This window comes from Primulina tabacum, chromosome 16, assembly GCF_025594145.1.
Source record: "Primulina tabacum isolate GXHZ01 chromosome 16, ASM2559414v2, whole genome shotgun sequence".
In the NCBI taxonomy this organism is placed as follows: Eukaryota; Viridiplantae; Streptophyta; class Magnoliopsida; order Lamiales; family Gesneriaceae; genus Primulina; species Primulina tabacum.
The window spans coordinates 36,058,466-36,074,471 of record NC_134565.1 but is presented as its reverse complement, the minus strand read 5'-3'; the positions used below and the strand labels follow the sequence as shown (position 1 = coordinate 36,074,471).

General features: G+C 33.2%; 1 protein-coding gene and 1 long non-coding RNA gene across 2 annotated transcripts; one reads left to right on the top strand and one right to left on the bottom strand.

The window, feature by feature from the left end:
• The first annotated feature begins 748 nt into the window (after window positions 1–748).
• On the top strand, window positions 749–3,287 carry LOC142528937 (gibberellin receptor GID1B-like). The gene is made up of 2 exons (XM_075634228.1): window positions 749–1,279; window positions 1,831–3,287. The coding sequence occupies exons 1-2, from the start codon at window positions 1,241–1,243 to the stop codon at window positions 2,824–2,826; spliced, it is 1,035 nt and encodes a 344-aa protein (XP_075490343.1). The 5' UTR covers window positions 749–1,240; the 3' UTR covers window positions 2,827–3,287.
• Window positions 3,288–8,580: 5,293 nt separating this feature from the next.
• LOC142529927 (uncharacterized) lies at window positions 8,581–10,697 on the bottom strand. The gene is made up of 2 exons (XR_012815991.1): window positions 9,284–10,697; window positions 8,581–8,904 (listed from the first exon to the last, which is right to left on the bottom strand). It is a non-coding gene; the product is annotated as an uncharacterized LOC142529927 (long non-coding RNA).
• Between the last annotated feature and the right edge of the window lie 5,309 nt (window positions 10,698–16,006).

Sequence of the window (16,006 nt, the reverse complement as noted above, 5' to 3'; positions counted from 1 at the left end):
AATCAAATCATATAACAATTTTTTTGAAAAAATTTGACTCGGAGTTTTTGAGATTTTATAAACATGTATTTTCAAGGAAAAATGCAATTTTAGCCTTGTAAGATATCAAATATTGATTTTCATATGGTAATTTGTTGTTTTGTTTTTTTTGTCCGAAATCACTAAATTTATCGAATATGATTTATCTGACACGGATTGTCTTCTTAAAATAAAGCAAAACGACCCACAATACATCAAAATGGAAGGGAAATTTTTTTGTTTTTAATTAGTTTTGTTCATGTATATTTAAAGTGTGTAATATAAATTTTATTATTGTCATATGAGTCACGTAGGAGAGTATCTGTCAAATAAACAATATTCAATGAATTTAATGGTTTCAGATGAAAAATAATCAAAACAAAAAAATAAAAGTTAACGCTGAGAAATTAATAATCAACTAAAACTCAAAATAGATCAATTTATCGTATTAAAATTATTATTTTTATTTTAAATAATCACATATTACAATAATATATTTCATTTTATTGTCTAGTAGTTATGTTATTATTTAAATCCATTTTATTATTATTGAATTAATATTTTTTTTGTAAAAATTATATCGTTCTATTATATGTATTTTCTCTGTATAAAAACAAATAAAATTATATTATTTTAAATATAAATCAAACTATATTTTTATATTTTGATCTTTAAAGTCTATTTTTTGAAAAAGAAAATCTATAAATAAATGGTTGGCCTTTCTTTATCGCTTAATTCGGCCGCCCTCCGTTTGTCGTCTCTCTCGTCTCCGCCTTGCCGCCGTCGTTCCTTTCCCTTTGACTCCATGCCATTCACACACACTCTCTCTCTAGCCTCGTCTAGTTATTATTATGTATATATTACATATATGTATTATATTATGATTATTGTACTGTGTACATAATATTATATTATTCTCCTTTCTATCTGCCCTCTCCATCTTTATTTCTGTATGAATTTTTTCGCTTTGATTAGTGAACGAAACTGAAGCCCTTTCCTTTCTGTCTTTGGATAATTCATAAGTATCTTCTCTCTTTGTTTGTTGTTCGGAGAAACCCAGTAAAAACAAGAAGAAAGCGGGAGCACCAGCTCACAATAACAGGGTGGCGTATCAGGGAAGGGGAGAATAGTTGCAAAAACGCTAATCTCTGTTCTTGTTTTATTTTGTGTGGGGGGGATCACCAAGTAAGATTTCTTGGGAGTGATTCTTGAACAGTTCCTCATGGCTGGTAGTAATGAAGTAAATGCTAATGAATCAAAGGTAACTAATCGTGTATCTTTTTTCTGTTGTTCGAAATTCTTTGTTTTCAGTCTTCTTCTGAAAGTAGGGTGATTTGTGATGTGGGTTTTTTTATTTGTTTATTGTTTTTTGTTTAAAAATGAGATTTATCTTGGGGTCTGAGAAAAGGTTGAGGAAAAAATGTCTGATTTGTGGAAAAGTTTGAATTTTTACCTTTGATCTTTAGGTTTTCTTTTCTATATTCTCTCTCTAATGAGAGTTTTTCTTTCTTTTCAGTTTTCCCCCATACTGTTTGCCCCTCTTTGTTTTTTCTTTCTCTGTGCTTCTGATTTAGCAGCCCCATAACCCGATTTTATACTGGCTGTTGGGATTTTTTTGGGGGTGGTTTCTCTGCTTTCCTGTCTCCTTTCTTTTTACAGATATGGAGCCTTTTTCCTTATTTCCCTTCTCAGATTTTTCCTCGAAAGCTGATTTCCTTATTGGGATAATCTTACTGATTTGTGATTCTTGTTTGTTATTGATAATATTTTTCCCTGATTTGGTTTATTCAAGATTTTCTTGACTTCGTGCAGAGGGTGGTTCCACTTAACACATGGATCCTAATATCAAATTTCAAGCTTGCTTATAATTTGCTTCGGCGTCCTGATGGCACTTTCAACCGTGAATTAAACGAGTTTCTTGACCGAAAAGTGCCAGCCAATGCCAATCCTGTTGATGGAGTTTACTCTTTCGATGTTGTAGATCGTGCCACAAGCCTCCTTAACCGTGTTTATTTGGCGGCTCGTGATAATGATACTCAATGGGGGATTGTGGAACTTGAAAAGCCGTTGAGTGCTACTGAAATTGTACCTGTAATCTTATTCTTTCATGGGGGAAGCTTCGTTCATTCCTCAGCCAATAGTGCTATCTATGACACATTCTGTCGTCGCCTTGTAAACACTTGCAAGGCTGCTGTGGTCTCTGTAAATTACCGCAGATCCCCAGAGCATCGATACCCGTGTGCATATGATGATGGATGGGCAGCTCTCAAGTGGGTTCATTCAAGATCATGGCTTAGAAGTGGGAAAAACTCAAAAGTTCATGTGTATTTGGCAGGGGATAGTTCCGGTGGTAATATTGTCCATCATGTTGCTATTCGGGCTGCAGAAGAGGACGTGGAGGTGTTGGGCACTATTCTTCTTCATCCACTGTTTGGTGGGGAAGAAAGGACTGAATCCGAGACAAGATTGGACGGGAAATACTTTGTCAGGATTCAGGACCGTGATTGGTACTGGAGAGCATACTTACCTGAAGGAGAAGATAGGGACCATCCCGCATGCAACGTGTTTGGGCCGAGGAGCAAAACCCTCAAAGAACTCAACTTTCCGAAAAGTTTGGTAGTTGTGGCTGGGTTGGATCTGCTTCAAGATTGGCAGCTACGCTATGTTGAGGGGCTCAAGAAATCCGGTAAAGAAGTGAATCTCCTGTATCTCGAAAAGGCAACAATCGGGTTTTATTTCTTGCCGAACAACGACCATTTCCAGTGTCTAATGGATGAGATTAAAAGCTTCATCCACCCTAACTGTTGATATGTTGCTTGACCTTAAATTACAGGCAGCCATACAAGCTTGACATCTAAGTACTGGTGTGTAGTTATATGATTGTGTAGAACCAGTCTTCTTATTGTTCACAACTTGTTATGTGTAGAGGTTATATGATATTTCAAACCTAATGGGGTATCCGTTGCATCGTTGCAAGTGGCATTCCGCACCAGAAGCTGAGTCCATACGGTACCTCAGAGTCATAACTCATTATTGGATTTAGTAGAAAGATTTCGAGTTTTAGATTTGTAGAACCACTTCAAGTAGTGAAGGAGGTGGTTCTTTGACCATCAGGGATCTATCCGGTGGCTCTGGTCGGTCGGTCCGTAGTTATTCGCCCTTAGGCTACTGCTGTAAAGGCTTATTCCAGTACATGGGTTGAGGAAGTCCATGCTGTTGTGATCTGTATGTTATACTTTTTTCCTAGAAATATATATTAATTTGTGTCTCGATTTGGGTTCGGAATCAAACGATAAATATTTAGTTGGTATATAGAACATTTGCATATAGTACAAGACAAGGTTTGAAATAATCTTTTGTATCCCACTATGGATTAATTGTCTCTGTACGCCACCTTAAAGCCAACAAAACAAAACTAGGCATTACATCTCCTTTTCCTCCCCAAAAATGTATTCTTTTACACCGTTTCGGAGTGGTGGACCATTGAATCTTAAAGCCAATTGACTCCAAAAACCCCGTCCATAAAAAACCCACATGCCAAATAAATTTGTATTTTTTTTATTGAGTAAAAAAAAAATGATGAGACGTGTCCAAAGAATGGAACCTCTCTATCATCTGACGTTGATTTGATTAATTCTTGGAAGCCGTTGGATCAGTTGTTCTAAAATGGGATAGAAGTGTTTTGGCTTTTGTCATCAATAATAATGCCACCAATCATAGTGCTTTGCGGTAACCTCTTTTCTCGATGCTAATGAATCCAGCAAAGGTTGTCGATTTTGATTGGAAAACGTTAAAATATAGGTGCTGTCCTCGTTTACTACTTTGGATGGTTAAAGGATTAAATCTTCCTTCGCCCATCTAAAAATATTTCATTTTTTTAAATGAAATACATACGAACGAGTTCGTCATTTGTTTTGATAAATCTTCGCCCTCGATTACATCTCTCATTTCAACTCCCCACATTTTATTTCTGCACAATGTCAGCTCATCTCTCATTATTTCTCTTCATCTCTAGATGATGTGTGTACAATGAATGGTAGTTAATGGGAAGATTATGATGCCAAAATACTTCATAAACGTGTAACATATTATTTTGTCTGTATCCAAGAAATTGGGACCACTTTGGAAAAAAATATCCCCAGACTCTTTCAAATTTTAGTTATTGGGAATGCTTTTTATGGCCACAAGATAATAGTAAAAAACAGCTAAGGTAGGAAAATGACATAAAATGGTATTTAAAGCAAACCCCTCTTTCGTAATTGACTTTACATTGCCAATAAAATTTCCATCACCCATCAACTCTGTAATTGTCACTTTTGTTTGTTTATTTATTTATTTATATTTTTTGTTGCACATTGGTGACTATTCCATATTCCTCTATGCTTTTGTCTTATTGCTATTTGTCTTTTAGGACAGCAAAAGATTTTTGGTAATATTTTAAGGGAATTTATGTTAATGTTATACACATAATATATTACATCCATTATACAAAATCTATCCATTCGGTGGAGTGCATCTAACATAAAATTAGAGATGTAAAAGATCTAATCTGAGCAAAGTAGTAGTAGGTTTGAGTTCGTCTCGTTTAAGTCAAACATAGATTTAAGCTTGATTCGAGCTTTTATCATCATTTAGCTCGAGCTCGATTTGTTAATTGTTTGTTTATTATGTTTAGCGAGTTAGACTCGAGCTAGATAAACAAATCCGTTTTCGATTTACGAATATGGTGGGCTAATATTATGTTGAATATTTACGAAAATGAATATGTAAGATCAAACTTGAAGCAGTGGGTTCTGCACTTCTGCTTACACTTTCAAAACAAAAAAGATTTTTAGTTATGTAGACTTGATTAATTTGGATTTTTTTAGAAGAAACGACCCTCGGACTGTCGGGCATGTATTCACACGGCAAACGACAGTTCCGTAGGAAAGGTGGCTTTCTTTGTTAAAGACGATGGCATTTATCTAATTTTAATGGTAGAGAAGTAAGTTGTGGCCTACTTATTTCTAATTCCAAATTACTGCGTTACTTTTTTAAGTGGATGGTTTATTTTATATTAAAAAATATATAGAGTGTTATTTATTATTATACTTGAAAAGTGTTAATACTTCACTATATTATTTTCTAGCATTTTATCTTCTACTGCAATTCTATAATAACAACAAAATAATATTTTAACTACTATAATCATAATGTCGATAAAATTTGATCTTGAATCTACTTACATCAATCCTCACAAGATCTCATTGAATCAAGCCAAGTGAGCCTGAACTTAAATTTATGTAGTTAATTTTAATTCAAAAGCTCACAATTATCCTTAATTTAGATATTTTAATGTAACACTTATAGTTTACTTTCCCGTTGATCCTTGGAACAGATAACAGTACGAGTTGAGGCAAGAAAAATTCTTTTTCCGCAAGACGAATTTCCCGTATTCACGTGATGTACAAAACGACAATCGTCCCCAAGATACAACGGATGTCAGCGAACAAAGATATGTCGAAGCTTTCAAGTTTAGAAGAAACTAATGCAACGAAAATGTGTGCAAAAAAGTGTATGATGAATGCATGCAGATGGACTATTTAAAGAGTGAGTCACACAAGCCTGGGACACATCCAGAGGACACACCCTTCCGCTATAAGTCATGGGACGCACCCTTCAAGGCAGAGGACACACGGTTTTATGTAAAGGGATGCGGTGAAACGCCAAAAGACAGTCACACGAGACGCACTGTTCGAACTGAAATACCACACTGGTTCGGACTAAGCACTGGAGTGTGCAAATATTGGACTGTTTTGAAAAATTATTTTTTCAAACAAACTTTGTCCAAAAAACTACTATGATCAAGGCACCACACCACACCGTGTGTTTCACCGAGACCTAGCCTGTTAGCGTCCTCCCCTTTTCAAAAACATAAGTACTCCTACTTAATGCGAATATAATGATTCTAATCAATGGAAATTCCTTATGGTTCACATGATTCCTTACCATCTCATACATTTGTTCCACCTGTTCTAGCTTGCCAGAGTATGCATATCCTCGAAGCATTAGCAAATGGATATCCAGGTTGGGTTTGGGTGACCCTTCTTTCAATATTTCATCCCACATTCAAGCTGTGATATAACCAGCAATTAGAGTCTTGTATGTGTCAACAGTTGGGCTTCGGTTTTGACTCCTAATCTCCCCAAGGGTCGCATCCATGTGATCTACAAGCATCAAGCGACCAAAGGCAGCAGAAATAAGCATGTCGTATGTTATGATCGATAAAGTAAAAGTGGATCTGCTTTCAACTCCCGAAACAAGGACTGGCATTGTATACTCCTCTGCTGTCATGGGAGAGGCATAATCCAGCTGTTTCCTCCTCCACTCAAAAACCTGACAGGAAGAAATTGAAAATCAACAAATGTATACCAAATGTTCAGATCCATCGATTTGGATTCAAGAAAACAATCCATATATGAGTAACAAAAAGTACTTCTATTCCTCTTGTGAAGCCTCTTAATAAATGACATCATGTTATCGTTTAATCAGGTATCATCCAGAATAAAATCAGAGTAAATGGTATTTCTAGCCAGCCCAGAATAATAGAGCCCATTTTTACCCTTCCAGTGATTTGGGTTTAAAAGATAATCATCTCCCTGCAAATAAATAATAATAAATATTTTTGTTGTTGTTATATTTACGGAGATATATATTTGTAAGATGATTCGTTATATATGGAGTGAAAAAAAAAATATTTTTGATATAATAATAATATTTTTTCATTAGTCGAATCATATAATAGATTCGTCTCACAAAATAAAATCGTTTTTGGGTATATTTAAATATTTTAGACATCGCATTAGATCGAAAAAAAAGTAGCTGAAAAGCATATATATTACAGAAAAAATAAACATATTATATTTTAAAATATGAATCGTAATAAACTAGCTAGTCCACGCTTCAGTTTCAAGGATCAGTGAATAATTACAAGATTCATTTCCAAATTAACTCAAGCAGAAGACACGAAAAACTTGCACATTAATTAATTAATTAATGGGACAACATCCCAAATTTATAAATATATATATAAATGGTAACACGTAGTATGGTGTTATTTGGCGGAAAATGGAGCGATGACCGACCCACGTAATTTCTCTCGCAGTAAATCATGGTGGTGGGAGATAGAATAGAGAGTCATGGTGAACAGTGGACTCTCCATTCAGATTTTGCTATTTCAGCCGACCCCGTCTAGGGTCGTGGGGTTACGTGGGTCGGCTACCTTAATTTATAAAATTTAAAAAATTGGAAAAAATGCTAAGAAATTTATTTAAAAATAAAAATTTCTAAGAACCTTTGAAATGCTCAAAAAATAAAAAATAAATTTTAATCAAATAGTTCGATCAATATTTGAAAACATTACAATAAGAAATTAAGAGTGTAAAATTAATTAATTAAACAAAATATGGAAGGAAAAAAAAACTAAAGAGATAATAAAAGGTTAATCATCATTAAAATTCATTTAAATTAAGTCAAATAAATATATATCTAAAAACATAGAAATTCGCAACTATCAGTGCTTGGATTATGTGTTGTATATCTAAAATCACGGGAGGTTATTAGCTAAAATAATTTCATAAGGAGTTATAGCAAAATGGAGATTTCATAAGATATTTTACGCAATTTTTTAGAAACAAATTTGTTTGTGAAACGGTCTCATAAGTAAATTTTGTGAAACATATCTTCTATTTAAGTTACTAGTGAAAAAATATTACTTTTTATATCAAAAATATTAATTTTTATTACAAATATAGACATGATTAACTAGTCTCGTAAACAAAGATGTCACAAAAGACCACTCTTTAAAAAAAATAAATGGGCAGCGTTTGTTATTCAATATAAAATGTGTTTGGAAACTTTGCTGGAGGATAGTTTATTTATTTGCTTCCCCTTAACTAGTTTATCAAATCAACACATCTAAACAGTTTCAATGATATTTGTTGTCACGACAAACTGTTCTTAAGAATTTGGATCGGGAAGATTTATCTTCAAAATATCATATTATTTAATCAATCTAGGCTTACCATTTTCGGGTTTTGGAGCACATACAAATTTCGTTAGTCATGTCATTTAGGAGCTTCAATTCAGGATATGGAAGGGCATATCTGAGAGAGAGTTTGGTTTTGGATTAAGGTTGAGGTCCCGTCGTATAGTCGAGGTCCCCGCAAATCCTATGGATGGTCTAAGGTAGAGTTTCTGGGCGATACGAACTCTTAGGAGACTTCCTAGTATAGATTGAGGAATCGGAGTGCACTGAACCCTCGAGAAAGAATGCGGTTTTAAGAAATCGTCAGAATCTCAGAAGTGGGAAGCCGAAATTCCCTATTTCCATTAATCAAGTTTGGTATTGAGTGACTGGCATAATTTGGCTGATCGTGCTTACAATCGACCACAGATGTTTTCTTTAATTGGTATTTCCTTTTGTGATATGTTTTTCCATATGAATTTAAGGAATCCTGATTGGGCAATGGTGCCAGAAAAAATCATCAGAACGGTACCGAGAAAATGTGGTGTCAGCAAAAATAACAAAATGAAGAATCCATCTCCAAGTTCCATTGGCTAAGAGAGTTCATGTAAAACAAAGATATGGTCTATTAGCAACATGACGAAGAATGCATGACCCGGGATTAAACTTACAACTCGTGCATGATTATTGAATTAGTTGACAAAGTACAACATAATACGATGCAAAAAATGTTCGAAGTAAAATTTATCAACTTGAACAATGAGATGCAGATGTGACAGTGCTAGGCTCCATAATAGAGAGGAGGTGCAAGGGGAGGTCCATAAGGATGAGGGCCACCGAAACAGCAACTCAGCAGCCAACAACAGCTGAGACAGGATAAGCTGCAAAATCAAACTCAAAGTCATTTACCAGAAGACTGCAGCATGCGAGGCAGGAACAAGATACAGGAGAACCATTGGATCAGAAAAAAACAACGATTCTCAATCTCAACACATGGAAGCCACAAACAAGTAACGACTCTGCATGAAAATTTGAGACAGCACATGTAGCACGCCTTCAACTGATGCTTGTTACAATCATTAAATGATCAAAACTACAGTCTGGAAGCCAGATCAATACCATCATTAATGAAAAGAGATAAAATCAGGATATGTGCACGCGCATAGAGACATCGAGGAAGGTAGCCATTCTTGATAATGTGTCCACACAAGTAAAGGGGTTCGTACATCCAATGATGCCAAGAATTCATGAATTGCTTACCATGAAGTAATGATGTTGCAAATTCCATCAAAGCATCCACCGAAGAATCCCCAGCCTGGTCCTCCAGGACCAGAACCCCAGCCCGGTCCCCATGGTCCAGGTCCCCAGCCAGGTCCCCCAGGCCCCGGTCCCCAGCCTGGTCCGGTAGACCCCCCTGGTCCCATTGCCCGATCTCAATCAAGTTTATTATCAACAATTTGTAGATTGCACATATAGAGTGATATAGATAGAGGCTCAAGACAATGTAGCGGTAGCACAGAAAGAAACCAATTTCAAGCAGCCAAACAACTTTCTCAACAATCTCATAATGCTTAACATTAGAGTTTAGTACACATATATAAGAAGCCAATTGACAGAGTGTAAACATTATTAGCCGGGAAATAATAGTGCAATCCACAACAACTGACTAATAACTATAAACCTTTCAGTCAAGCTTCATACTAAACCTAACATTCCTAGGACCTACACTTCTCCAAAACCAAACGTTCAAACAATATTAAAGTAAAAAATCGAGAAATAAATGTACAGAGTGAATACCGATTTGTATGAAAAGTCACAATATAATCACAATATTAACCTAACAATCAATTAAGATCATGCCACTGTGTTACCATTACAAGCAAAAGTAAGAAAATGTCGCTCTTGACGTAATTTGCCAATAATCTCCAAAAGAAGTTCAGCTAGAGGAAGACAAGAAATCATTACAGGTTTCAGTCTTATCGATTTGCTCATTTCAAAATTTTGAACCCAAAATATTTCCTTCCATCCAGGCACGGATCAAAAGTCAAAGAAGCTATCAAATTCAAAAATTTCAAGACCAATAAATCTAGTGAATTAAGACAAGAATGTTATTTAAAAAAGAATGGGATCTACAGATTGAGTCAGAACACCTTCCGAAAAAACGAGTGATTGTCCCAAAATTGAGCTGAAAATTATAAAATTCGAAACCGCAAATCTCAAATTATAACTTGATTCAAACACAACTCCAGAAAGAAGGAAACGTCAGTGATTATACCGTCAAAAAAGCAATTTTTTTCCCATATACATCAAATATGATAAAAATCCAATCACAATTTCCACATGCGACACTAAAAATGAACTAAAATTGGCCTCAGATTAGCATATTGGCACATTCACCATAGCCACAACAACCCCACGTAAAAGTACCGTGGATGCGCAGTTAAGTCATCGTAGCTTCTGCCAATAATCATGTCATCACCGGCGTAGTTTAGTTTCAATCCAAAAAATAAATAAAAATGCAATCTCGCAGGAATTTCGGAAAACACTCAGAGATTCTAAATTATTAACTCAGATTGCGCGATAAGAATTAGGGCAGCAAACGATCTGTGTTTGTTTTCACAAAGCTTTTAGATTAGGGTTTCGTTGAACGACGTGATCTTGAGAGGAGACAGCGAAATTGGGCTGGGAAGGGAAGAAAGCCCATCTTGGCTGAGTATTCGGCCCAAAATACATTTTCTAAAATACTATTTTGCACAGAATTTAAATCAATGTTTTCACAATGAAACCATTAATTAAACCGATATACTTTAAAATATTGGTTTAACTGGCCAGACCAAGTACCAACAGTCAGATCGAAATGTTATTATATTATATAAAATTATAATAATAATTAATATATTTTAAATCCTAAAAATCTTAAATATATATATATATAAATAACCAAAAATATATTTACCATATTTTAGAATATGGTATTGCCAAAATGAGGTTTAAGTGATGAGGTTTAAACTTAATGATTGAATTAAGGTTGGTGGATTTTGATTTAGGACTACTCTATTGTCTAATGAAAAGACAAAAAGTTTTTAGGTACATCATCATTACCCTTCAAACTTTCTACCGTCACTCATCTTTCCAAATTGCACCCTTTTTTTCTCGGGAGCAAAATCTTTTATTTTATGTATGTATTTTTAACATTGACTTACCTACGATATTGACTTACCTAGGTGAGAAACATTTTCTTATGATTAGATCTTGATCGTCAAATCTGGTTTCGAGCGGGAATATTGATATAGGCAAAATCTTGTGTGAGACGATCTCACGAGTCGTAGTTTATGAGACAGATCTCTTATTTGGGTCATCAATGAAAAAGTATTACTTTTTATGCTAAGAATATTACTTTTTATTGTGAATATCGGTACGATTGATCTGTCTCACAGATAAAAATTCGTGAGACCGTCTCACAAGAGACATAGTCATTGATATAAGATCAAGTCATCACAAATATACATTAATTCAAGATTGTCTTTATTATAATGTATATCTATATACATATAGTCAGTGATATATCGATGTAGATAGTCAATTTGTCACACTACTAACATCATAAAATCACATGGAATTAACGCCATTTCTTTTGACTCTGGCAATTTTCAATGCACAGTCACATATCAAAGAAAAAGTTTGCTCACATTTGGTTTTTTTTCCTTCCGTGTTGAACACTTTTTTTTGAGTGTGAAACATGTTTGGTTACCCAATATGGCATCATATTTGATAATGGATTATCAAAATTCTCAAGATTTTGATATTTGAGCTTGATTCCCATTTTCGGTTATACTTATGTTTTCAAAAAAAAAAAAATCATATGTAATTGTTTCGTGAATCAATTTTGTGAGGCAGATATCTTATCTGATATCACCCGACTCATGAGAAAATATTATTTTATGTGTCAAAAGTATTATTTTTCATTATAGATATGAATGATGAAACTGTCTCATTAGAGACATATTCGTAAATTATGTACATAAAATAATCGGTTTCATATTTATTTGTCACGTGGATTTGAATGAAATATATGAATATTTCGCCATAATAATAGATAGACAACATTTCATAAAATTTTAGTGAAAATTTATATTTTAGATGACATTTACAGCCACTCCAAATAAAAGACACGGAAGATAAATTCATTTACTTATGAAATTTAACTATCGTCTCTCTAATAATTTTATCGAAAAATCATGTTTATTCATGGTGAGAACTGTTTAATAAAGTTGAATTTAGGTTTTTAGATTGAAAAGTGTGAAGAGACAATGGCCCATGATTCTCTCAAGTCATGCACAATTAGATTATAACCCAAAAAATTTATACATTAAATGGAAATTATCGAATGATCATCGAATTTGTATTTGAAATTTTCATCTAATGTATATCATTTAAGCATAGAGTAAAAAAATTGGATTTTCTCTCTCAAATTTTGGATGTTTTCATATATAATTTGATTACTAAATTTTTGAATATAAAATCAAGATCAGCCAATTTAGACGGTTGATTTTGAAAAGTTTGGCACTACAAATGTGAAAAGTGCAGGATTAAGTGAGAAAAATAGGGATGGTTAGGCAAAAATTTATCGGGTCCGAGGCCGGCAGTGGGCGGATTCAAGGCCAGGGCCCATTTATCTTTCCATTTCTACTATTGGGCCCCCACATAGTTTATTTCTTCCACCTTTTGCAGAAGCACTTCTTGGATTTATTGTGTCCATGCTGTAGAGTGTACTCCCCTGACTCGTCTTCGTCCCATAAATCTATTTTGGTACAGAAATTGCACCAAAATAGTGCAGTTTTTGCACCAAATATAACATTCATTTTCAACCCATTTACTTCAAATCTTACACTAAAAAATATATTCCTAGAATATTCTTTTTGTTTACTATTTATTTATAGATTTAACAATATAATTATAATTAATATTAATATTAGTATTATAATTATAATTTTATTTTTATAAATAGTTAAATTTATTTATTTGATTCTTATATATATTAACTCTAATATTTATAATACGAATTAATAAAAATGTTTCATTATTAATATTTAACAAATTTTTATTAATAATTCGTATTTTTATTTTAATTGTGTACTTGAATGTTTAAATATTATTCAATAAATTTGTGTGTTAGATGTTTAATTATAAAATTATTGTAAAATATATTTATAAATTTATATAATTAAATATTTTAATTTTTATGATTTTATATTTAATTATTAAAATAATACAATAAATATTATCTAATTATTAAAATAATATAATAAATATTATACTTGTATTTAAATATATCTAATTATTAAATTAATATAATAATATAATATTATTATATAAATATATTTATAATTAAACAAAACAAAAAAATAAAAAATAAAAAAAGAAAAATGCTCTGCGCCAATTTGACGCAGAGGAGATGGAGCTGCGCTATTTGCGCAGTACGCTATTTTGGCGCAGGGTTGGAGATGGTCTTACAAACTTCTTCCTTTAAAAATAATAATAATAAATTGAACGGATGGACTGATTGTAAAAATTAGGCTGAAAATGAAATTTGATCATATCACAGTTTTTTTTAAGTAATTTTGTACAAACTGTGCAATGTTTTAACACACAAACTCTTGTGAAACGATCTTGTTTCAGAGATCAATTTTGTGAAAAATATATTATATATGGGTCATCCATGAAAAAGTAATACATTTTATGTAACGTCCCAAAGATTTGAATGTTCACGTGAATCACATAAATGCAAGTTATCAAGTTTCTTATGTATTTTAATTATTTTATTTTTAATGCTTTAAATTCATGATTATTGCATAGATATAGGGATGACAACTTTCCCAACGGGTTTGGAGCCCCGCGTGGAAAACCTGAAACGGGGATGGGGATCCCCGATTTATTTGGGTTCGGGTTCGAGGATTTTTTTTAAATCCCGGATACAGTTCGGGACGGGTATGGGATTACTATTCCCATCCCCGAACCCGCCCCAAAAATAATATGAATAATAAAATAATAGTATTAATAATATTAATACTAGTATTTTTTAAAATAATAATAATATTATTATTATTAATATTATCACTAATAATAATAGATAATAAAAAATTTTGGTTGGAGAAAATTTCTGAATCTGTCATTGTCTTGTCATATTAATATTTTTAAATTGGGGATGGGGATGTGAAGTTGATCTCCGAAATTTCGGATTTGGGGATTCCCCGAACTTGAAAAAGTGGGGTTCGGGCGAGTATGGGGGTGGGGATGGAATTCGGGGACGGGGATGAGGATGGCAAATCCGCCCCCGCCCTGTACAATTGCCATCCCTACATGGATATGTGTTTTATTTCACGGTTTATTAAGGTTTCATGTATTAGGACTTTTAGCAGTATTTCGCGCTCGAACGGAGACCGGAGATAATTAACAAAAAAAATTTGTTAAACAATTATTTTTAATTATTTAATATATGGTGTAATTATAGAAGATTTTCGAAAATGGGCCTAGGTAGAGTATTTTTACTCGTCGGGTCGTATTTTAAATCGGTACGCAAATTTTAGCAAGTCAGATAACTTTTTGAGAGTTCAGACAATATTTTCAAAAACATACACATACAAAATTTTTACAGGAGTGTTTTTGGGCTTGATGAGACTATTTTATTGCATAATGGGCATAAAATTCTTTTTAATCTCATTATTTTTAATTATGGAACCATTAGCACTAATTATTTGATTAAACCCTTCATCCATACCCTAAACTCCACGCCCTAGCATTCGGCCGCCCCCTCTACTTTTCTAGCAGTAAGTTTCGAATTTCAGCAGCTCTCCCCCTTAGATTTTCTCTAGATTTTTCAAAGAACTTCTTTACCGCCTTTCCGGTGCACGTTTTAAGCGGTTTTATCAAGATTTTCAAGCGCAAATACGCAAAGAACGCCTGATTCCCTTCTTTTTGCATTGATAACATCATATTATGTGTTTTGAAATGTATTTGCATGATATATTGTGGTTATGGTGTTACGCATCGGCTTTACGTGAGTTCTACACGAAAACAGAAGAATAATAGATTGATTACATTTTAATATTTTTTGTAACTGCAATTATTTTTATTCAGTGATTGGATGAATTATAAAACGCCTGATTAAAATATTTAAATGTTTATGAGTGTGTGTATTTTCTGTAATATTTTTTTAAAAAAATTATTTCAGTAGAATTTTAAGTAGTAGGCGTTTCATTTTATGCCAAAAATGTTAGTTTTAACATGGACAGGGTTGACCAATATCATAAATAAATATATGTGAGACTATCTTTCAATAGACATACTCTTAATATAAATAAGAGAGATGAACATATGGAATTTTCATTGAATATGTACTATTAATAACTTATGGTTTTCCAAGGAAAGTAGAATTCTCATTTCGCTTTCGAATAAAAACTCATTTGTATCCAACAGGTTTTACACTTTCAGGTGTAAGGACTATAGGTCTAAAAGCATTACGTTTATTTAGCGAATCCAATTCAACCTGGATGGCTTCTTTCCATTTTATCCAATCCTGCCGATTTTTACATTCACCAAAAGATTTTGGTTCATGATCTTCATTATTATTTATGATGTCGATTGCCACATTATAAGAAAATATATCATCAATTTCTTCTATATCTTTTCGGTTCCATATTTTTCCAGTATTAATATAATTGATAGAGATTTCATGATTCTCGTCAGTTTGTGGTTCTGACAGAACATTTTCATCATCATGTGTTTCTTCAGGAACACCATTCTCTATTTTGTGATCATCATGTGTTTCTTCAGGAACATCATTCTTTATTTTGTGATCATCGTGTTTCTCTATGAATTTTTTTTTCGAGGATTTTTATCCTTGGAACCGACTGGCCTTCCACGCTTCAAGCGTTTAATGACATCATGAGTATCTTCAATTTGTTTCTTCGGAATTTCAATTCG